Here is a 20,491-nt window from a genome sequence, read left to right on the forward strand (position 1 = left end):
AACTGTCGGCGATCTGTGTCAGCCAACAGACGAGGTCGGCCTGTACGCTTTTGTGCTGTACATGTCCGTTGAATGCCCACTTAACTATCACTGTTTATGAGTGTGGAAATCCCAGGTACAGACGTATGACAAGTGACTCCAAATCACCTGACCCCGTTCGAAGGCCATGAGTTCCGCAGAGTGCTCCATTCTACTCTCTCAGGATGTCTAATGACTACTGCGGTTGCTGGTATGGAGTACCTGGCAGTAGGTGGCAGCACAATCGACCTAACATGACAAATGTATATTTTTGGGGGAGTCTGGATACTTTCGATCACATAGTGTAGATGGGGTGAAGTGGATACAAGCTGTGTTATTTTACTTGATACTCTGGAATCAGATATGCCACACTCTGAATCTCTTGTCTACTGCAAGAAGATAAATCCAGCCGGCCAAAAAAGTAAACTGTAATCGTAATTCTGTAAATTACCCACTGAAGTAAAAGCAGTGATTAATGACATTAAATATAGGAAATATATTGTAGCGATATCAACTGAAACATTACCTCATTCTCATAATCCTCTGGCTCCTTTCTCATATTCATAATGAATGTGTGAGGACACAGATCAACCTATAACATAAAATTTACAGTCAATATTGGGCATTGTCTATACGGTAGCAGCTATGATCTACAAGACAAATAAGTGTTAACATGCCAGTATATGCCAATAAAATTGAAAATTACACAGGTAAACAAAAAAGAATATTGCTCAAGCTACTGGGCTTTCCAATCCAAAATTTTAATGGGTGCTTGCAGTATAAGTCCTTTCCTTCACTAGCATTCAGTCCCACCATTTTTCCTTGTCATGACTGGCCACTGTAGTCCACTGTACATCCATGTGCTCTTTAAATATAACACAATATCCTAAGGTAAGTCTTTCCGCTCCCGGGATTGGAATGACTCCTTACCCTCTCCCTTAAAACCCACATCCTTTCGTCTTTCCCTCTCCTTCCCTCTTTCCTGACGAAGCAACCTTGGGTTGCGAAAGCTTGAATTTTGTGTGTATGTTTGTGTGTCTATCGACCTGCCAGCACTTTTGTTTGGTAAGTCACATCATCTTCTTTTTTACACAATATAAATTCTAAGATAAGAACAATAAACAATACCAAGGAGATGTAGCCACTGACCACTAGTAGAATGATGTGCTGTGTGGCATACCCAATATTTTACCCACACCAAGAAATTACTATGTTTTACGCCACAACTGTAACTACAGGGACATGTGGAAAAAATATACACAGGTACGCACACACTGCTTGAAAGAAAGTACAGAAATATTGTTCTGTGCAATGTATTCTGTAAGCACAGTCACCTTCAACTGGTATGCTAATTATACATACAAATTTAAGAACTACTTTCAGAATAAATACATACAGCACATACACATGCTGGTTTAAAACATTTTGGAAAAAAAAAACATTTTTGGCCACTGCATTTACTAATTATTTTTTCAATTTGGGTTTCGGTTTATCAGCCTGTTGTCTAACATTACTGACTAAGATGACGATGTCCAAAAAGGTACAAATATCAACAACAAATAACTGCTAATGCTGGATATGTGAAATAATAGTCAAAACCATTAGTAACTAAATGGTAAATCGATCCAAAAAAATTGGATGGGGTAATCTGCAGGTGTGATAGCATCACTGAGTGAGGAATAGCAAGAGAGTCTGCTCGTTCAGTACCTGTTCAGGGTCGTCCTTGTAGTGCCTTTAGATCTGTAGTACTTCAGGCAGAGGCAGTTTCTGGCCTTTGTACTCAGACTGCCATATTTCTGCCCCTACTACACAACTGTGTCTGGTCTTCAGACAAAGCCTCCAGCTTTTGTTGTGTTCTCCAACTATGGTTGACACTGCTTCACCTGTTCTCCTCATGCAGTATGAGCTACCCTTTATCAAAATGATCTTGTAAGCACCACATTTGTGGATTTTTTATCTTTTTATTCAGAATACTGTCAGTAAAAGTGGGCTGGTAACTCTCTAAGACTTGAGAGAGAAAGTAGAATAGTGGTTTAGTAGTGACGAAAGTGGACAAGGATGCTTTTAGACAAAACAGATTATTTTAAAAAGAGGGAAGATTTCCGTAACACTGAGAAACTGTAGAACATGAGTAACAATACCACAAAGGCATTTAGGGAACCAGTGCAAACTATTTTTAATAAATGCACCAGTACTTTTTGAGAGACTGAAATACGATCCACAATACAGATGAATGCTTCTGCGCCATTATTTTAGATTTAATTAATCTTTCAGAATACAGCTTTCCAGTTCTACCAGTGTCTGCAGCAATCCGTGCTCAATATAGGAAGAAAAGCTCAAGTTGAGATACAAAACCAGTGAACCTGAAAGCATAACACAGTATTAAGAACAGTATACTTTTACTAAATAAGTTTTGCAATATTCCACTTAAAGACTAGATTTGCAGAAAAAGCATATTAATCCAACAAAACAGGTGAACTTTATGGAGCTATACAAGAAAAAATATTTTTGTTTCCAAAACGCATTCTACCAAGACAGATGAGTTAGCTATTAGCTACCTGTTGCGTCCACTGTTGGCAGAAATTTCCATGAACAGTTTCAAGACTACTACTTAAACTGTAACCGCTAGTCAAATGTGAGATACACTGCTACTGGTACATATGTAGAAAGGAACAATCAGAATACCGCAAATTTTTCTGAGAAATATGAATGAGGACTGCAAAAACATACACAGAAATAGGAAGTATATCCATCATCAACCGAGACATTAATATTGACAACACACAAAGCTTCCGATTAAGAACATACAGAGGACACACAAATACACACAGGTCCCCAACATTCCAGCTTTGTCAGTGTCCTGAACTTGCCTCCTCCTCCCCCCCCCCCCCCCCCCCTCAAAAAATAAACAAGTAAATGCTTCTTTCCACGTCATGCATGATTCACTGTTTGCTTTCAACTCCACTGAGTTTGAACAAATAGACACAATCAAAACAATAGTTGTAAGCAATGGTTACCAACCATCTGCCATTATAGCTGAGTGGTCAGTGATTGCAGAATTCCACGCAAGGGGCCCGGGTTCGATTCTCAGCCAGGCAAGAGATTTTTTTCTGCTCGGGGCTGGGTGTCGTGTTGTCTTGATCTTCATTTCATCCTCACTGACACACAAATTGCCAAAGTGGTGTCAACTAAAAATACTTGCACAAGACTGCCAGTCTATCTTATAGGACAGCCTAGCTGCACGCACATTTACATTTACCAACCCACTCTTACTAACTGTATTCTTAACAAAAGATTACAAAAACACTAGTGCATTGTAGTCTCTCAAAATGTAAAATGTGAGGCTTTATGACCTGCTTCAAACACATGTGGCGAGTGAAGGAAATTTTTGTTTGTATTCTTCTTCTTCTTCTTCTTATTTGTTTAGCATGAGAACTGATTTCTGGTGCTATGTTTTAAGTCCCACAGTCACTGTACAAAATTACATCCATCTGGAGCAACCTGCAGCCAAGCCACACAACTGGTCGTTGGGCAACTGGGTGCCACAAGTCTGCAGTCACAAGAAGAAAGGCTTTGGCCGACAGCATTACTAGCAGAAATTGTTACGACAAAAAAATTGTAAAGACCATAAAAACTCAAATGAAATATGTTAGTTACTTTAAAGATGCTGAAATGAAATATGTTAGTTACTTTAAAGATGCTCTTGAGCTTACGTCATGTACGAGGGCATTTCGAAAAGTAAAGATACAATGGCTCGCAGTCCTTAAATAAAACATTTATTTAGAAAAAGTCAGTTACATCTTATTAACTGGATTATTTGTTATTTTTTGACATAATCACTCCTGTTATCCAAACATTTGTTAATTCGGTGCACAAGCTTTTGTATCCCACAGTCATTGAAGGTTGCCGCCTGTTGTCAGAACGACATTTCAACTTCATCTTCGATCTCTTCATCGTCGTGGAATGATTTTCCACTGAGATGTGACTTCAGGTAATGGAAGACGCGGAAGTCGGTGAGCGCAAGGTCCGGGCTGTATGGCGGATGGTCCATTACATCCCGTTTGAATTGTTTGAATAGTGCTTTGGTAACGAGCGCTGTGTGAGGCCGGGCGTTGTCGTGAAGCAAGCGGACTCCACTTGTCAGTGTTCCCCTGCATTTGTTTTGAATTGCCCTTTGAAGGCATTTCAAAGTCTAGCAATATGCAGCAGCATTGATTGTCGTTCCAGGAGGCATAAATTCCAACGGAAGAATCCCTTGTCTGTCCCAAAAAACAGAAGCCACGATTTTCTTCACTGAAATCGACATTTTGCATTTCTTGGCTTTTGGTGAATTCGAATGGCGCCATTGCATCGATTGTTGCTCGGATTCAGGTGTATGGTGATAAACCCACATCTCGTCACCTGTCACAATGTGATCAAGGAACTCATCACCCGCTTCAGCATAGCGTGTGAGGAAGTCGAGTGTAAAACCCATCCTTTTCTTTTTGTGTTCTTCCTTTAACAGTTTTGGAACCCAGCATGCACACAATTTCCTGTACCCAAACATGACAGTCACAATGTCAAAGAGTCGTCACTGACACGTCCAGTATGATCTGATGCAATTCTTTCAATGTGAGATGTCTATTCGCATTAATTGCTTCCTCCGTTGTCTGAAGAAGGGTATCAGAGATCACAGATGGCCGACCTGTTCTTTGTTCGTCATGAACATTGGTCCTACCTTCAGGGAAATGATGACACCATTTCATTACATTTTGTCGATTCATAATGTTCCCATAAACAGAAACAATTTCTTTGTGAATATCCACTGGTAGCTGACCTTTTGCATGAAGAAAACGTATGATGGAGTGCACTTTGCATTTGGCAGGATTCTGAACCAGCCATTTGAACACGACCTCCTCCAACCAGAAGCAACATTCAACTGCTGAACGAGCGCGAGGAGAAAGCTAACGGTTCAAGGTTAACACCAGTGTTGCCAACTTGCTCGCCAAATCTCTTCTGTTCCTCTAGCGTATGGTGTATCTTTACTTTCCGAAATACCCTCGTATTTTATGTCTCAAATTTGTACAAAATTATGTACAGTGTGTTTATGACAATACTACTATTTTTACAAACTGTATATTAGGAATTTATTACAATATAACTCTTTTCTTATTTATTAAAGTTGAGTGACTTGTGCATGAAGTATCTACTGGAATCAGATTGACTGGATTTCTGTTAACAGAAGTGGATTGGCATCAACTGCACTTTGTGGGTTGAAAAACAAAATATTTTACTATGTAAAATTTTACAGCACAGATATTAACAGGTTTGGTTGACTTTTCTACACTAACCACATCTCAGAGTTCAGAAGTGTTAATTCGTGAAATATCCTTATATATTGACTCATTAAAAGCTCATAGGAACCTGGCAAGAACAGTTACTAATTTTTGAAAGATTACTGAAGTAAAATAGTGCAACAATATAAAGTGTGTTTTGATGGATCTGTATAAGCAATGTCATGTCTGACTTTCTGAAACTTCTCGAAATTTTATCATGGACCACAGCATAAACTCTGCGGTTTTTATGAGACACACAACTCGAACTTTTTCATGTTACCTGACCTGATTTTAACTGAAACAAACAACTGTTTTTATTTAAACGTATCGGCAAGAATATTTGATTGATCTACAGGTAAAGTGATGTTGTTTTACTGAGAAGTGGAAGAAATGCTGCCTATTCGAATCAAAAAACCAGGAAATGGAGACTACAGTGTCAGGGCTGATATATTGATGGACTGTGAGAATTAAAATCTTACAAACCAACACAGTGTGTGTGCAACACTGCAGTATTCACCAACAGAGCCCCAAATACTTCCAATAATTCCTGGGCTACCATTAGCTAGTAGGCAATCTACCACAATATGCAATATTTTTAAAGAAAAAATATTCAGTTACTAAGTATACCACAAACACAGCAGACAAAAATTTGATTTGAGAACAACTACAACTGAGAGTTGTAGTGAAAAGACAGAAGTCCACTTAAGCTGTAAATGAGATTTTAATAGCATGACTAGTTTTGAACTCCACTGTCAGGTGCTACACATTGCAACGAGGAGGGGAGGGCATGCTAGAATACAGCATTATCTTTAGTAGTCGGAACAGTTAAAACCGAACTTAATGGCTTCTTACTCTCATAGTTTGTCAAGTTGATCATTGCTCTTAAGGGGGGAAACAATATATTTTAAAATAAAATAAAAACCTAAATCGGTAGCTTAACTATCCAAGAATACACTGTCAAACTTTCAAAGGAAAATTTGCGTTCGTTTAGATAATATGAGCATAGTACCAAGTGCACATCAGGTACAGGCTCGAGCACAGATAGGGCAGAGTACTACCTCAGGTAGGCTTGACTGGTTCAACCTCACACGAAATGCAAACGAAAGTTTTAATTCCACTATTTAGTGATTAGCTCCTAAACACTTGTACTCCAGACTAAAAGTTGTTGAATGGGCATCATATTTAGCAGCGGGCTTAATCGATGAAAGAAATTCATCCCTTCTGATGGTCATGAATGAGGCAGGAATTTAGTAGGCACGCAAAGTTTCAATTATGCTGAACAAATGGATAACCAGCAAGTGAGCTGGCAATATAGACATAATTCATTTTAATTGAAAGAAGGTCAGAAAGCACCACTCCATGTGCAAAACGAATCCTATGAGGAATGAGGAGGATTATTATATGGTGCTGGAAACACAGACTAATCAATAAGCATTTTGCATTGTTGTTAACTTACTTGAATTTCTAGTTTCCAAGAATTTATTTTTCAAATGCATTTATTTCAAAATGACTTTTTTCACATTTGCGTGCAGTCTAACTTAAAAAGTATAGAACGGATCATTATGAAAACAGATAGTATGATTCTTTATAAAATTACAAATTATATGACCAACTTGTGAGATGATATCATGATTGTAAGGGTATCTTTCTTTGCATAATTAGAGGAAAAAATCGTGAAAATCTAAGTAAATTGTTCCAACACCTGTAAAATTTTTAATTTTCATTATTTTCACCTGCACTGAGGTTCATATTCTTTGAAAATAAGTTATTAATGTAAAATCAAAACCTTTTCGATTTCAGATAAAAATCTGAATGGCTATACTGCATGCAATTGGAGTAATATACTCACAACCTTCATCGGACATCACAGCGTAACTTTGTTAGTTTTGGCTGAAATTATTCAAAAAAATTGACAAGAAGTGTTTCTAAATATGAATGAAATGATGTCAAAATTTGATTAAATTCTAATTAATTCTTCTCAGTGTCAAACAGCCTCCTAATGTGGTTTCCCCCCTTAACATAATGTATTTTATGGCTCATGTTTACTCAATATTTTTTTTTCTTATTTTGATTCAACCGCTGAAAGTGTCGGTGTAATCCTGGTTCACCCTTTATGTTTGACCATTAACACTTTAGGTAATGGCAGGTTTAATAATCTAGTGTGAATGCATGATATCCTTGTTAACACTTGAGCTAGCTTCTGATTTTGCCATCCTTGGCTTTTAAATACATTTTTGTGTCATGTTTTATTATGCTTATGAGCACTAGAAATATGCTATAGGGAGTAGAATTCCACCACTACCTCACCTATTTTTATTGCCTATACTGGCCAATGCAAAAAGAAAGAACTAATTTAAGTTATTTATTACAAGCCATAAAAGATAGAGATGCATTCCGCATGTCACTGGATAGAGGAAGGTCCAAAGATTAGATACAGCGACAGAGTTGTTTGTATGTAGCACCATTACAATCATACCACAAGAGAAGTCTTCCCTGTGTTGAAATTTTCATGAATTCAATCCACTGTTCAAGTGCAACGTGCATTCCATCATTGATTCAGCAAGAAGCCACATCTGTGCAGGCATACACAATTCCCAGAAGTTTGTCACATATCCAAAGGGAAGAGCATTAGTCGGCCACGTTCAGCTGATGAAAATGTCGAGCATATGTGAGATGCGTTCACACGGAGCCCTCGGAAGTCCACGAGATGGGTTTCCTCAAACAACAGTGTGGTGCTTTCTGAAAGAGACACCTGTATATGAAGCCTTACAAGTTGCAGTTACTGCCAGCAGTTGGGTCCTGGCAACCATAACAAAAGATACGAATTTTGCATTCCCGTTCTCCAGGATACGGCAGAGGACACTTCTTCAAATGGCTCACCTTTTCAGACAAATCAACGTTTCATCTATTCGATACAAATTTGGAGGTCACAAAATCCTGACGTCGTCATCTAACATGAAAGACTCACTGAAACTGAACGTGTTTTATACTATTTCTGTTGACAAAGCTTATGGACTTTTCTATTTTGCAGAGGAAACTGACAGGAATTTCATAACTGGATATGGTGCACAGTTGGTCATTTCCTCAAGTTCATAAAGATTCCAATGATTTCATTTTTTATGCACAACTGCTCCCCCACCTCTGTTTCACCCTGAGGTGAGGCATTATCACCATCGTCTCACACCGCTAGACTGGAAGAGCTAGATAACGAGATATTGTTCATAGCTTTTGGCCACCCACGTCACCACACCTCATGCCTTGTGATTTTTTTTCCCCCTCTCTGGGAGTACATAAGCAACAAAATCTGTCTGCACCTCTGACAGCAACTCTTCACGATCTGAGAAAACGAACTGTTTAAGTTGTTAACTCAAAACAGGAACCTGTTGATTTGTGTGAGGAATGAAATGGACCACCATTTTGCTTTTTGTTGATCAACGGATGGTGCTCATGTTGAGTGTGTGGTGTAGTGTCTGCGTGAACAAAAAACTTTGAACCTTCCTCTATCCAGTAACATGCAAAATGTGTTTCTTAGTTTGTCTATAATAAATAACAGACATCTGTTCTTTCTTTTTGAATCACGCTGTATATAGTGTTGCTCATGTAAGTGAATAATTTTTTGCATGTACTACCACCATGAGCCCACCTTGCTAGCCACACGGTCTATAACGCTGCTTCCCGAGTGGGAAGGCGTGCTGGTCCCTGGCACGAATCTGTCAAGCAGACTAGTGTTGACGTCCAGTGTGCCGGCCACCCTGTGGATGGGTTTCAAGGCAATTTTCCATCTGCCTTGGCAAATGTGGGCTGCTTCTCCTTATCCCACCTCAGTTACACTATGACAGCGATTGCTGCGTAAACACCGTCTCCACATACGCATACACCGTAATTACTCTACCACACAAACCTTTGGGGTTACACTTGATTAGTATGAGACGTTTCGCAAGGTGGGGAGGGGAGGGGGGGCATGTGTGAGATTGTATTGATGATGTATTACTTTTATTATAGATACTCACAGCGTTTTTGCGCACATGAGACTGGCATGGTGAGTGAGAGGAATGTGCTTCATTGGTTTTCGTTTTGTTGTGAAGTATGTTCTGAGTTTATTAAGTACAGGGGTAAGGTGGGTGGGCCTGAGGTTGTGGTGGAGTTGGATGAATACAGTTTGGGAAAAGGAAGTATGGCAAGGGTAAGTCTGTGGTTGGTCTCTGGGTGTGGGGGGCTGTTGTACTGGGGAGGGGGGGCGTGTTCGGAATGAGTTTTCAGGGTTGTGGAGGGGTGGTCTAAGGTGGAATTAAAGGGGTTAATTGAGGAGTTTATAGAACCGGGTTCCACTGTAGTTTCAGATGCTTTTTCCTCTTATAGGGGGTTGGGTGAGAGTGGGTACAAGCATTTAGTTGTTAACCATAGTTTAGAATTTAAAAACTATGAGACGGGGGCTTGTACGAATACCATAGATTGGATGTAGGGGGCCGTTAAGTCAGTTCTTGGGAGGGGTAAGACCCACAGGAAGGCCACTGCAATCGTGGCTGAAATGTTGGTTTTTCTCCAGCAGCAGTAGTTTTTACATTATGACGCAGTACCATACCCAGAAAAGTTTTATGTCGATTGTTTATATTTAGTTTGTCCCCACCCAAAAACCCGCAATTTCCCACCCTTGTCCCATTAGTGTCATTAGATTTTTGTGGAATGTGTGTGTGTGTTGGCATTTAGATGTATTTTCGTGTTTGTTATCATGTTTACGTAATGACGTCAAAAGCGCCATATTGAATTTGTGATGTATGGTCGTTTCCGCCATATTTGTGACGCCATGGGTCAAAGCAGATGGGTCGAATCGGACGCTACTGTATTTCCAACTGTCAGATATAGAAGTAACTTCAGGTGTGCCCCAGGGAAATCTGTTGGGACCCTTGCTGTTCATGCTGTATGTTAATGGCCTCACTGAAAACATTAACAGTAACCTCAGACTTTTTGCAAATGATACAGTTATCTATAACGCAGTACTGTCTGTGTCTGAAAGAAGCTGCATAAATTTTCACTCAAATCTTGATAATATTTCAGAGTGGTGGAAAGATTGGCAGCTTGCTTTAAATGTTCAGAAATGCAAAACTGTGCACTTCACACTATCACTATAATATCTGCGAGTCATAGATGGAATCGGCCAATTCATAAAACGGCTGGGTTAACACTTTGTAAGGATACAAAATGGAATGACTGCATACACTCAACTGTGTGTAAAACAGGTGGTGGACTTTGGTTTCAGTAGAATACTGGGGAACTGCAATCAGTCAACAAAGAAGATAGCTTACAAATCACTCATGCAAGCAGTTCCAGAATAGTAATCAAGGCACGACTCATACAGACTAGGACTAACGGGGGATATTGAATGTACACTGAGAAACAAACAGTTGCAGGTTTGTTTGACCTGTGGGACTGTGTTACAGTGACATAGAAACTGAGTTGCCAGGCTCTGAAGATAGATGTAAACTAGCTCCAGAAAGTCTACTAATAAATTTTCGTGAGGAAAAGATTAGAGTAATTACAGCCCACATAGAGGCATTCAAACAATTGTTCTTCCCATGCTTCTTACATGTACGGAACAGGAAGAAACCTTAAGAACTGGTGCTATGGGACGTACACTCTGCTATGTACTTTGTGGTGGTTTGCAGGGTATGGCTGCAGAAGTAGATTACAGATTTGAAGAAAATGTGTGTGTGTGTGTGTGTGATTACTCTATAATGAGCCACTGGAGACAAATTGTCCCTTGAACAAAAATATTCAGAAAACATTCACAAGAAACCTCTAATTTTTTGTGAGAAGTCAATGTTCCTCCAGAGTAATGATGCAAAACATCATGATGAGAAAATAAAAAATAAGGAGGACAGAAGTTTTACTTAGATAAAAGAGAAAACGTATTTAGATGTATTGGTTTACCTCTAACATTTCGCCAATACTTTCAGTAATTATTTGCTTCCGTTTCAAATCTGACAACAAAGCTTGAGCAGTACAACCTTTTTTCACTTCACGCCGAGATTTTTGTCTGTGTACAAGTTTCTTCTTTATGGTACTTTCAAGACCATCTTTACCAACTTCCTTATGATAGTCACACATACAAGCTTTTCTAGACCTTCTTCTCTGTTTTAGGGGCTGATTATTTGTGGAACACCTAAAAATTTGTCATTTTATGTACTCACTGTGAACATCTCTCAATAAAATATACTGAATACAACACAATACAATATTTCTGAATAGGTAGCATATATATTAAGAAATTTTTTTCTGCTAACACTACATTCTGCTAGTTCCTCCTGTTAGTGCTATGGTAACATTAGCTTTGAATTTTAAAAAAAGTCATTGAAATTCGCACAGATTTTGATAACTACTAAACCAAACTTCTGCTGAATGTAATTTTATATATCAAATAATGAAACTGATTGCTTTAGAGATTGAAACTCATGCATGACAACATGCTTTAAACAGTCATGTCGGCAAATGTACAAATAAAATGTACCCTACATTTCATTGTCCGTTGCAGACGAAACTTTTTCCGTGTTTCTTTCAAACTGTGGCAATTTATTTCTTCCTTTCGATGCTGAATGCAGAGGACAATTAAAAATTGATGGAACAGCATCACGCTTCAGTTTTCTTCCGAAACCAAAGGCATCAGTGTCGAAACAATCTGATGAAAAATGTTTACTGCATATTTTTGTGTACTTGCTTGCTTTAAAATTCTTCCTTTTCAGTGCAAGGGTCCAAACATTCCTCCGTACTTCATCTGCGGGGAAACTATTAACAAATATAGATAACTTAGATTAAGTAAAAACACATTTCTGAAGTTCGCATCATGGGAAGAAAACCGACAGAAGATAATGTAATTATTATATCACAAATATCCGTTCGTGTTTTTCGAGACATGTGTAACGAACATTATGAATTAATTAATAGCATATATATATATATATATATATATATATATACACACAAACAAATCCTCCTGGAAGACCATTCGCTTCTGCTCGGTAAAGATGTTACTTTTTGCGTCCTGTATTTCATACACTTTGTCTCGAAGAATGCGTTTGCAAAATTTTGTTGTCAAAATAACTTTACCTGTGAAATGAAAGTTCAGCTCCTTTAACGTATTTTTCCGTGCAACCCAACGCTGCACAGGAGTTCACCATTATAATACAAGAACGTTGACAGGTAACACTAAAGCAAAGGAAAAAATACAATCTGTCTATTAATCGCCGGCAACTGTAATCCATCCGTCAGCTGATTGAGACATTGGTTTCCATATTATTACCTGACTACCTGTAATGGCGTCATTTACCGCAAGTTTGGCGTACATGATATATTTTCACTTGTTCATATTTATTAGTTTATACCACAAATACTGCGTTTCTTTTGGGTTATTACGAAAAGAAAATGAATTTTACGACAGAACTTCCCTTAATTAAGAGAAAATAAAACCCAAAGACGTCACCTTCATTTGTTATTTTGTTCATTGCAGGTTGTACCGTAAAATTCGAACTGAACGAGGCGCAATAAATATTCGTAAAACGTGACGAATGCTAGGAATAAATTTGGTAGAGGTTTGTGCTTTCCCCTTTCTAATTGAACCTGTAATGAACAAGGTATTTCCTACATTTGCTAGTTTTTCGCGAGTAATTCGACCAAATAAACTGCGCGGAACACTGCCTTCGCTCTAACTGCTGCGATGCAAGATGAAACATAGCGCTCAAAAATTTTTAGGGGTGCTGAACAAAATAATATCCGTGGTCGAACGGAGGCGAATATTATAAGTCAGAATGTTCCCTAACTTCCATTTAGGAGTCGTCCCGAACAACAAGCTGTCGCCTTGCTTTAAAATTTCTTCAAGTACAGAGGGAAATAACGCTATTTATTATTAGTTTGTTTTGGCTGAACCATTTCATAACACTAGCTAATGTCTCAGATAATGTTATCTGTAATATTTCTGGTGTCTTCCCACTGACTAAAATGCTTGTGTCATCTGAAAACTGGATAGTAGTGCTATGACACTGTTTGGTTAATGCTAGGCCAATTACATATATCAAAAATAGGATGGAACTCAGCACTGCAGGATCAGTGGGACGTCACCAAGAAGTGTTACCGACTATACTATCTGAGCTGCCAACGGCATTGCGGTGGGGGTAACACGGTTTCCCATGAGGTCACCACAGTTAAGCAATTTTGGGCTTGGCTAGCACTTGAATGGACCACCAATTGGGTCTGCTGAGTGTTGTTGGCAAGTGAGGTGCACTCAACCCTTGTGAGGCAAATTGAGGAGGTACTTGATTGAAAGTAATGGCTCTGGTCACAAAAACTGACAATGGCTGGGAGAGTGGTGTGCTGACCACATACCCCTCTGTATCCGCATCTGGTGATGCCTAAGAACTGAGAATGACATCATGGCCAGTTGTGCCTCTGTTCAGACTAAGAAAGTTAAAGTTAGTTGTATAAAACACATTCTTTATCACTTACAAAAATATTGTGTAAATATGACTACTTGCAGCATGTAGATTGTAATCATTAACATTAGTTCCAGTTGTAATTTTCTAGCTAAAATGGTTTAATTATAAGTCAAAGCTGAAAAAAATGTGTTCATTAATGTAAACATGAAGATATATTGGCAATGACCTGTCCAACAGCCGGCCGGAGTGGCCGTGCGGTTCTAGGCGCTACAGTCTGGAACTGAGCGACCGCTAAGGTCGCAGGTTCGAATCCTGCCTCGGGCATGGATGTGTGTGATGTCCTTAGGTTTAATTAGTTCTAAGTTCTAGGCGACTGATGACCTCAGAAGTTAAAGCGCATAGTGCTCAGAGCCATTTGAACCATTTCGAACCTGTCCAACATTTGATGTGCTGTACTGTGGATGTAAGTTTTTCTGGATCAAATAAATACAATACAAATCCTGCCATACAATAAACCCCATCAGTATTTATACAAACTTTCAATAAAGAGTTGTCTATAGCCTGTATGCATGTGTAGCCGATATTTAAGTAAAGGCAACTGTCGGCAGCACAAATCGTTTTCCTTGAAACTTTATATCATGACTGTAAACTCAGTACAAAAATAAATACTGTCTTCTTTGATTATCAGAGATAGTAAAATGATTCCCCAAGCACCTTGCAATTAACATTTTGAACTCGGTTCATATGCTAGAATAATGTGTATGAAAGTTATCAACTTTTCATCAGTTTGAAAAGCCTACACAATTATAAAAATAAACAAATATAGACACACACCCCCATATTAAACCACACGAAATGACAAAAAAACAGACAACACAAAACTCCCCAAATTCCACTAAACACAATATCCTCTGGAATCGGACACTTCCCTTGACCTATATAGATCAACAGCAGTCCCAATCTCACAAATTGGAATCTAACACTTCCCTTGACCCATATAGCTCAATAGAAACTCCCGATACAACAGCCACAACCACACATTCTAATGGAACATTTGAACATTTCCCTCGACCCCAACACACAACAAATACACTAAGAACAAGAAAAATAAAAACTTACTACCACAAAGATCCGGCGCCACAACCTAGGTTGGCCACCATAATCTCACTCACACACACACTCTCTCTCTCTCTCTCTCTCTCTCTCTCTCTCTCTCTCTCTCTCTCTCTCTCTCTCACACACACACACACACACACACACACACACACACACACACACAAAAAATCACAAACCAACGAAAAAATACACAACCAAAAGAAAGGCCCAACCCACGCACACCCTATCCCCCCAACCCAACCTCCCCCCTCACCCCACAATAAAATACCCATAAACAAAAACCAAATGCAAAATCTCAATCACACACTACAACTCAACAAAAACTGCAACAAAATAGATCCTCCACAACTAAATCACAAACCAACACACTCCCCTCCCCACCTCCCCATAAACAGTACCCACAAATAACCCCACCCCCCCCCACTGAGGCACAGCCTTCCCCCCCCCCCCACACCAAACCACCCCAACTAACCACCTTCGACCTGTACATCTTACTAATAGCCCTTAAAAAAAGAAATACTCGTCTAAATGAGACTGAAAGTTGGAAGAGTGCCTCTTCCCCCTCCCAAGAACTGACTTAACGGCCCCCCACATCCCATCTATAGTATTCGTACAAGCCCCCGTCTCATAATTTTTAAACTCTAAACTATGGTTAACAACTAAATGCTTGTACCCACTCTCACCCAACCCCTTATAAGAAGAAAAAGCATCTGAAACTACAGTGGAACCCGGTTCTATAAACTCCTCAATTAACCCCTTTAATTCCACCCCTCCACAACCCTGAAAACACATTCCGAACACGCTCCCCCCTCCCCAGTACAACAGCCCCCCACACCCAGAGACCAACCACAGACTTACCCTTGCCATACGTCCTTTTTCCAAACTGCAACTCCACCACAACCTCGAGCCCACCCAACTTACCCCTGTACTTAATAAACTCAGAACATACTTCACAACAAAACGAAAACCAGTCAAGCACACTCCTCTCACTCACCATGCCAGTCTCATGTGTGCAAAAACGCTGTGAGGATCTATAATAAAAGTAATACATCATCAATACAATCTCACAATGCCCCCCCTCCCCTCCCCACCTTGCGAAACGTCTCATACTAATCAAGTGTAACCCCAAAGGTTTGTGTGGTAGAGTAATTATGGTGTATGCGTATGTGGAGACGGTATTTACGCAGCAATCGCTGACATAGTGTAACTGAGGTGGGATAAGGAGAACCAGCCCACATTTGCCGAGGCAGATGCAAAATTGCCTTGAAACCCATCCACAGGGTGGCCGGAACACTGGACCTCAACACTAATCTGCTTGACGGATTCGTGCCAGGGACCAGCACGCCTTCCCATTAGGGAAGCAGCGTGTTAGACCGCGTGATTAGCAAGGTGGGCTCATGGTGGTAGTACATGCAAAAAATTATTCACTTACATGAGCAACACTATAGTAGTGATGAAGAGTAGGCTGAAGTTCAAGACATTAGTCTGGAAGAATCAATACGCAAAGAAGTGGGATACAGAAGTACTAAGGAATGACGAGATACGTTTGAAGTTCTCTAACGCTATAGATACAGCAATAAGGAATAGCGCAGTAGGCAATACAGTTGAAGAGGAATGTACGTCTCTGAAAAGGGCCATCACAGAAGTTGAGAAGGAAAACATAGCTACAAAGAAGGTAGCTGCGAAGAAACCATGGGTAACAGAAGAAATACTTCAGCTGATTGATGAAAGGAGGAAGTACAAACATGTTCCGGGAAAATCAGGAATACAGAAATACAAGTCACTGAGGAATGAAATAAATAGGAAGTGCAGGGAAGCTAAGACGAAATGGCTGCAGGAAAAATGTGAAGACATTGAAAAAGATATGATTGTCGGAAGGACAGACTCAGCATACAGGAAAGTCAAAACAACCTTTGGTGACATTAAAAGCAACGGTGGTAACATTAAGAATGCAATGGGAATTCCACTGTTAAATGCAGAGGAGAGAGCAGATAGGTGGAAAGAATACATTGAAAGCCTCTATGAGGGTGAAGATTTGTCTGATGTGATAGAAACAGGAGTCAATTTAGAAGAGATAGGGGATTCAGTATTAGAATCGGAATTTAAAAGAGCTTTGGAGGACTTACGGTTAAATAAGGCAGAAGGGATAGATAACGTTCCATCAGAATTTCTAAAATCATTGGGGGAAGTGGCAACAAAATGACTATTCACATTGGTGTGTAGAATATATGAGTCTGGCGATATACCATCTGACTTTCAGAAAAGCATCATCCACACAATTCCGAAGATGGCAAAAGCTGACAAGTGTGAGAATTATCGCACAATCAGCTTAACAGCTCATGCATCGAAGCTGCTTACAAGCATAATATACAGAAGAATGGAAAAGAAAATTGAGAATGCGCTAGGTGACGATCAGTTTGGCTTTAGGAAAAGTAAAGGGACGAAAGAGGCAATTCTGACGTTACGACTAATAATGGAATCAAGGCTAAAGAAAAATCAAGACAGTTTCATAGGATTTGTCAACCTGGAAAAAGCGTTCGACAATATAAAATGGTGCAAGCTGTTCGAGATTCTGAAAAAAGTAGGGGTAAGCTATAGGGAGAGACGGGTCATATACAATATGTACAACAACCAAGAGGGAATAATAAGAGTGGACGATCAAGAACGAAGTGCTCGTATTAAGAAGGGTGTTAGACAAGGCTGTAGCCTTTCGCCCCTACTCTTCAATCTGTACATCGAGGAAGCAGTGATGGAAATAAAAGAAAGGTTCAGGAGTGGAATTAAAATACAAGGTGAAAGGATATCAATGATATGATTGGCTGATGACATTGCTATCCTGAGTGAAAGTGAAGAAGAATTAAATGATCTGCTGAACGGAATGAACAGTCTAATGAGTACACAGTATGGTTTGAGAGTAAATCGGAGAAAGACGAAGGTAATGAGAAGTAGTAGAAATGAGAACAGCGAGAAACTTAACATCAGGATTAATGGTCACGAATTCAATGAAGTTAAGGAATTCTGCTACCTAGGCAGTAAAATAACCAATGATGGACGGAGCAAGGAGGACATCAAAAGCAGACTCGCTATGGCAAAAAAGGCATTTCTGGCCAAGAGAAGTCTACTAATATAAAATACTGGCCTTAATATGAGGAAGAAATTTCTGAGGATGTACGTCTGGAGAACAGCATTGTATGGTAGTGAAAAATGGACTGTGGGAAAACCGGAACAGAAGAGAATCGAAGCATTTGAGATGTGGTGCTATAGACGAATGTTGAAAATTAGGTGGACTGATAAGGTAAGGAATGAGGAGGTTCTACGCAGAATCGGAGAGGAAAGGAATATGTGGAAAACACTGATAAGGAGAAGGGACAGGATGATAGGACATCTGCTAAGACATGAGGGAATGACTTCCATGCTACTAGAGGGAGCTGTAGAGGGCAAAAACTGTAGAGGAAGACAGAGATTGGAATACGTCAAGCAAATAATTGAGGACGTAGGCTGCAAGTGCTACTCTGAGATGAAGAGGTTAGCACAAGAAAGGAATTCGTGGCGGGCCGCATCAAACCAGTCAGTGGACTGATGATAAAAAAAAAAAGAGCAACACTATATACAGCGTGATTCAAAAAGAAAGAACAGATGTCTGTTGTTTATTATAGACAAACTAAGAAACACATTTTGCATGTTACTGGATAGAGGAACGTTCAAAGTTTTTTGTTCACGCAGACACTACACCACGCACTCAACATGAGCACCATTCGTTGATCAACAAAAAGCAAAATGGTGGTCCATTTCATTCCTTACACAAATCAACAGGTTCCTGTTTTGAGTTGACAACTTAAACAGTTCGTTTTCTCAGATCGTGAAGAGTTGCTGTCAGAGGTGCAGACAGATTTTGTTGCTTATGTACTCCCAGAGAGGGGGAAAAAAAATCACAAGGCATGAGGTGTGGTGACGTGGGTGGCCAAAAGCTATGAACAATATCTCGTTATCTAGCTCTTCCAGTCTAGCGGTGTGAGACGATGGTGATAATGCCTCACCTCAGGGTGAAACAGAGGTGGGGGAGCAGTCGTGCATAAAAAATGAAATCATTGGAATCTTTATGAACTTGAGGAAATGACCAACTGTGCACCATATCCAGTTATGAAATTCCTGTCAGTTTCCTCTGCAAAATAGAAAAGTCCATAAGCTTTGTCAACAGAAATAGTATAAAACACGTTCAGTTTCAGTGAGTCTTTCATGTTAGATGACGACGTCAGGATTTTGTGACCTCCAAATTTGTATCGAATAGATGAAACGTTGATTTGTCTGAAAAGGTGAGCCATTTGAAGAAGTGTCCTCTGCCGTATCCTGGAGAACGGGAATGCAAAATTCGTATCTTTTGTTATGGTTGCCAGGACCCAACTGCTGGCAGTAACTGCAACTTGTAAGGCTTCATATACAGGTGTCTCTTTCAGAAAGCACCACACTGTTGTTTGAGGAAACCCATCTCGTGGACTTCCGAGGGCTCCGTGTGAACGCATCTCACATATGCTCGACATTTTCATCAGCTGAACGTGGCTGACTAATGCTCTTCCCTTTGGATATGTGACAAACTTCTGGGAATTGTGTATGCCTGCACAGATGTGGCTTCTTGCTGAATCAATGATGGAATGCACGTTGCACTTGAACAGTGGATTGAATTCATGAAAATTTCAACACAGGGAAGACTTCTCTTGTGGTATGATTGTAATGGTGCTACATACAAACAACTCTGTCGCTGTATCTAATCTTTGGACCTTCCTCTATCCAGTGACATGCGGAATGCATCTCTATCTTTTATGGCTTGTAATAAATAACTTAAATTAGTTCTTTCTTTTTGCATTGGCCAGTATAGGCAATAAAAATAGGTGAGGTAGTGGTGGAATTCTACTCCCTATAGCATATTTCTAGTGCTCATAAGCATAATAAAACATGACACAAAAATGTATTTAAAAGCCAAGGATGGCAAAATCAGAAGCTAGCTCAAGTGTTAACAAGGATATCATGCATTCACACTAGATTATTAAACCTGCCATTACCTAAAGTGTTAATGGTCAAACATAAAGGGTGAACCAGGATTACACCGACACTTTCAGCGGTTGAATCAAAATAAGAAAAAAAAAATATTGAGTAAACATGAGCTATAAAATACATTATGTTAAGGGGGGAAACCACATTAGGAGGCTGTTTGACACTGAGAAGAATTAATTAGAATTTAATCAAATTTTGACATCATTTCATTCATATTTAGAAACACTTCTTGTCAATTTTTTTGAATAATTTCAGCCAAAACTAACAAAGTTACGCTGTGATGTCCGATGAAGGTTGTGAGTATATTACTCCAATTGCATGCAGTATAGCCATTCAGATTTTTATCTGAAATCGAAAAGGTTTTGATTTTACATTAATAACTTATTTTCAAAGAATATGAACCTCAGTGCAGGTGAAAATAATGAAAATTAAAAATTTTACAGGTGTTGGAACAATTTACTTAGATTTTCACGATTTTTTCCTCTAATTATGCAAAGAAAGATACCCTTACAATCATGATATCATCTCACAAGTTGGTCATATAATTTGTAATTTTATAAAGAATCATAC

At 39.3% G+C, this 20,491-nt stretch overlaps 1 protein-coding gene across 5 annotated transcripts in view; it reads right to left on the reverse strand.

The window, feature by feature from the left end:
* Positions 1 to 12,777, reverse strand: part of LOC124720357 (THAP domain-containing protein 2-like) — a 58,903-nt gene extending 46,126 nt beyond the window's left edge. For 3 of the 5 annotated variants that reach the window (XM_047245687.1, XM_047245686.1, XM_047245685.1), the window contains exons 1-4: positions 12,435 to 12,618; positions 11,844 to 12,113; positions 11,262 to 11,493; positions 545 to 610 (exon numbers count right to left, since the gene is read on the reverse strand). In XM_047245687.1, coding sequence (XP_047101643.1) covers positions 545 to 610; positions 11,262 to 11,493; positions 11,844 to 12,113; positions 12,435 to 12,589 — 723 coding nt within the window. In that variant the 5' untranslated portion in view covers positions 12,590 to 12,618. The other 2 variants (XM_047245688.1, XM_047245689.1) reach the window with 2 other exon arrangements.
* Between the last annotated feature and the right edge of the window lie 7,714 nt (positions 12,778 to 20,491).

The sequence above is a fragment of the Schistocerca piceifrons genome, chromosome 11, assembly GCF_021461385.2.
Source record: "Schistocerca piceifrons isolate TAMUIC-IGC-003096 chromosome 11, iqSchPice1.1, whole genome shotgun sequence".
Classification (NCBI taxonomy): domain Eukaryota; kingdom Metazoa; phylum Arthropoda; class Insecta; order Orthoptera; family Acrididae; genus Schistocerca; species Schistocerca piceifrons.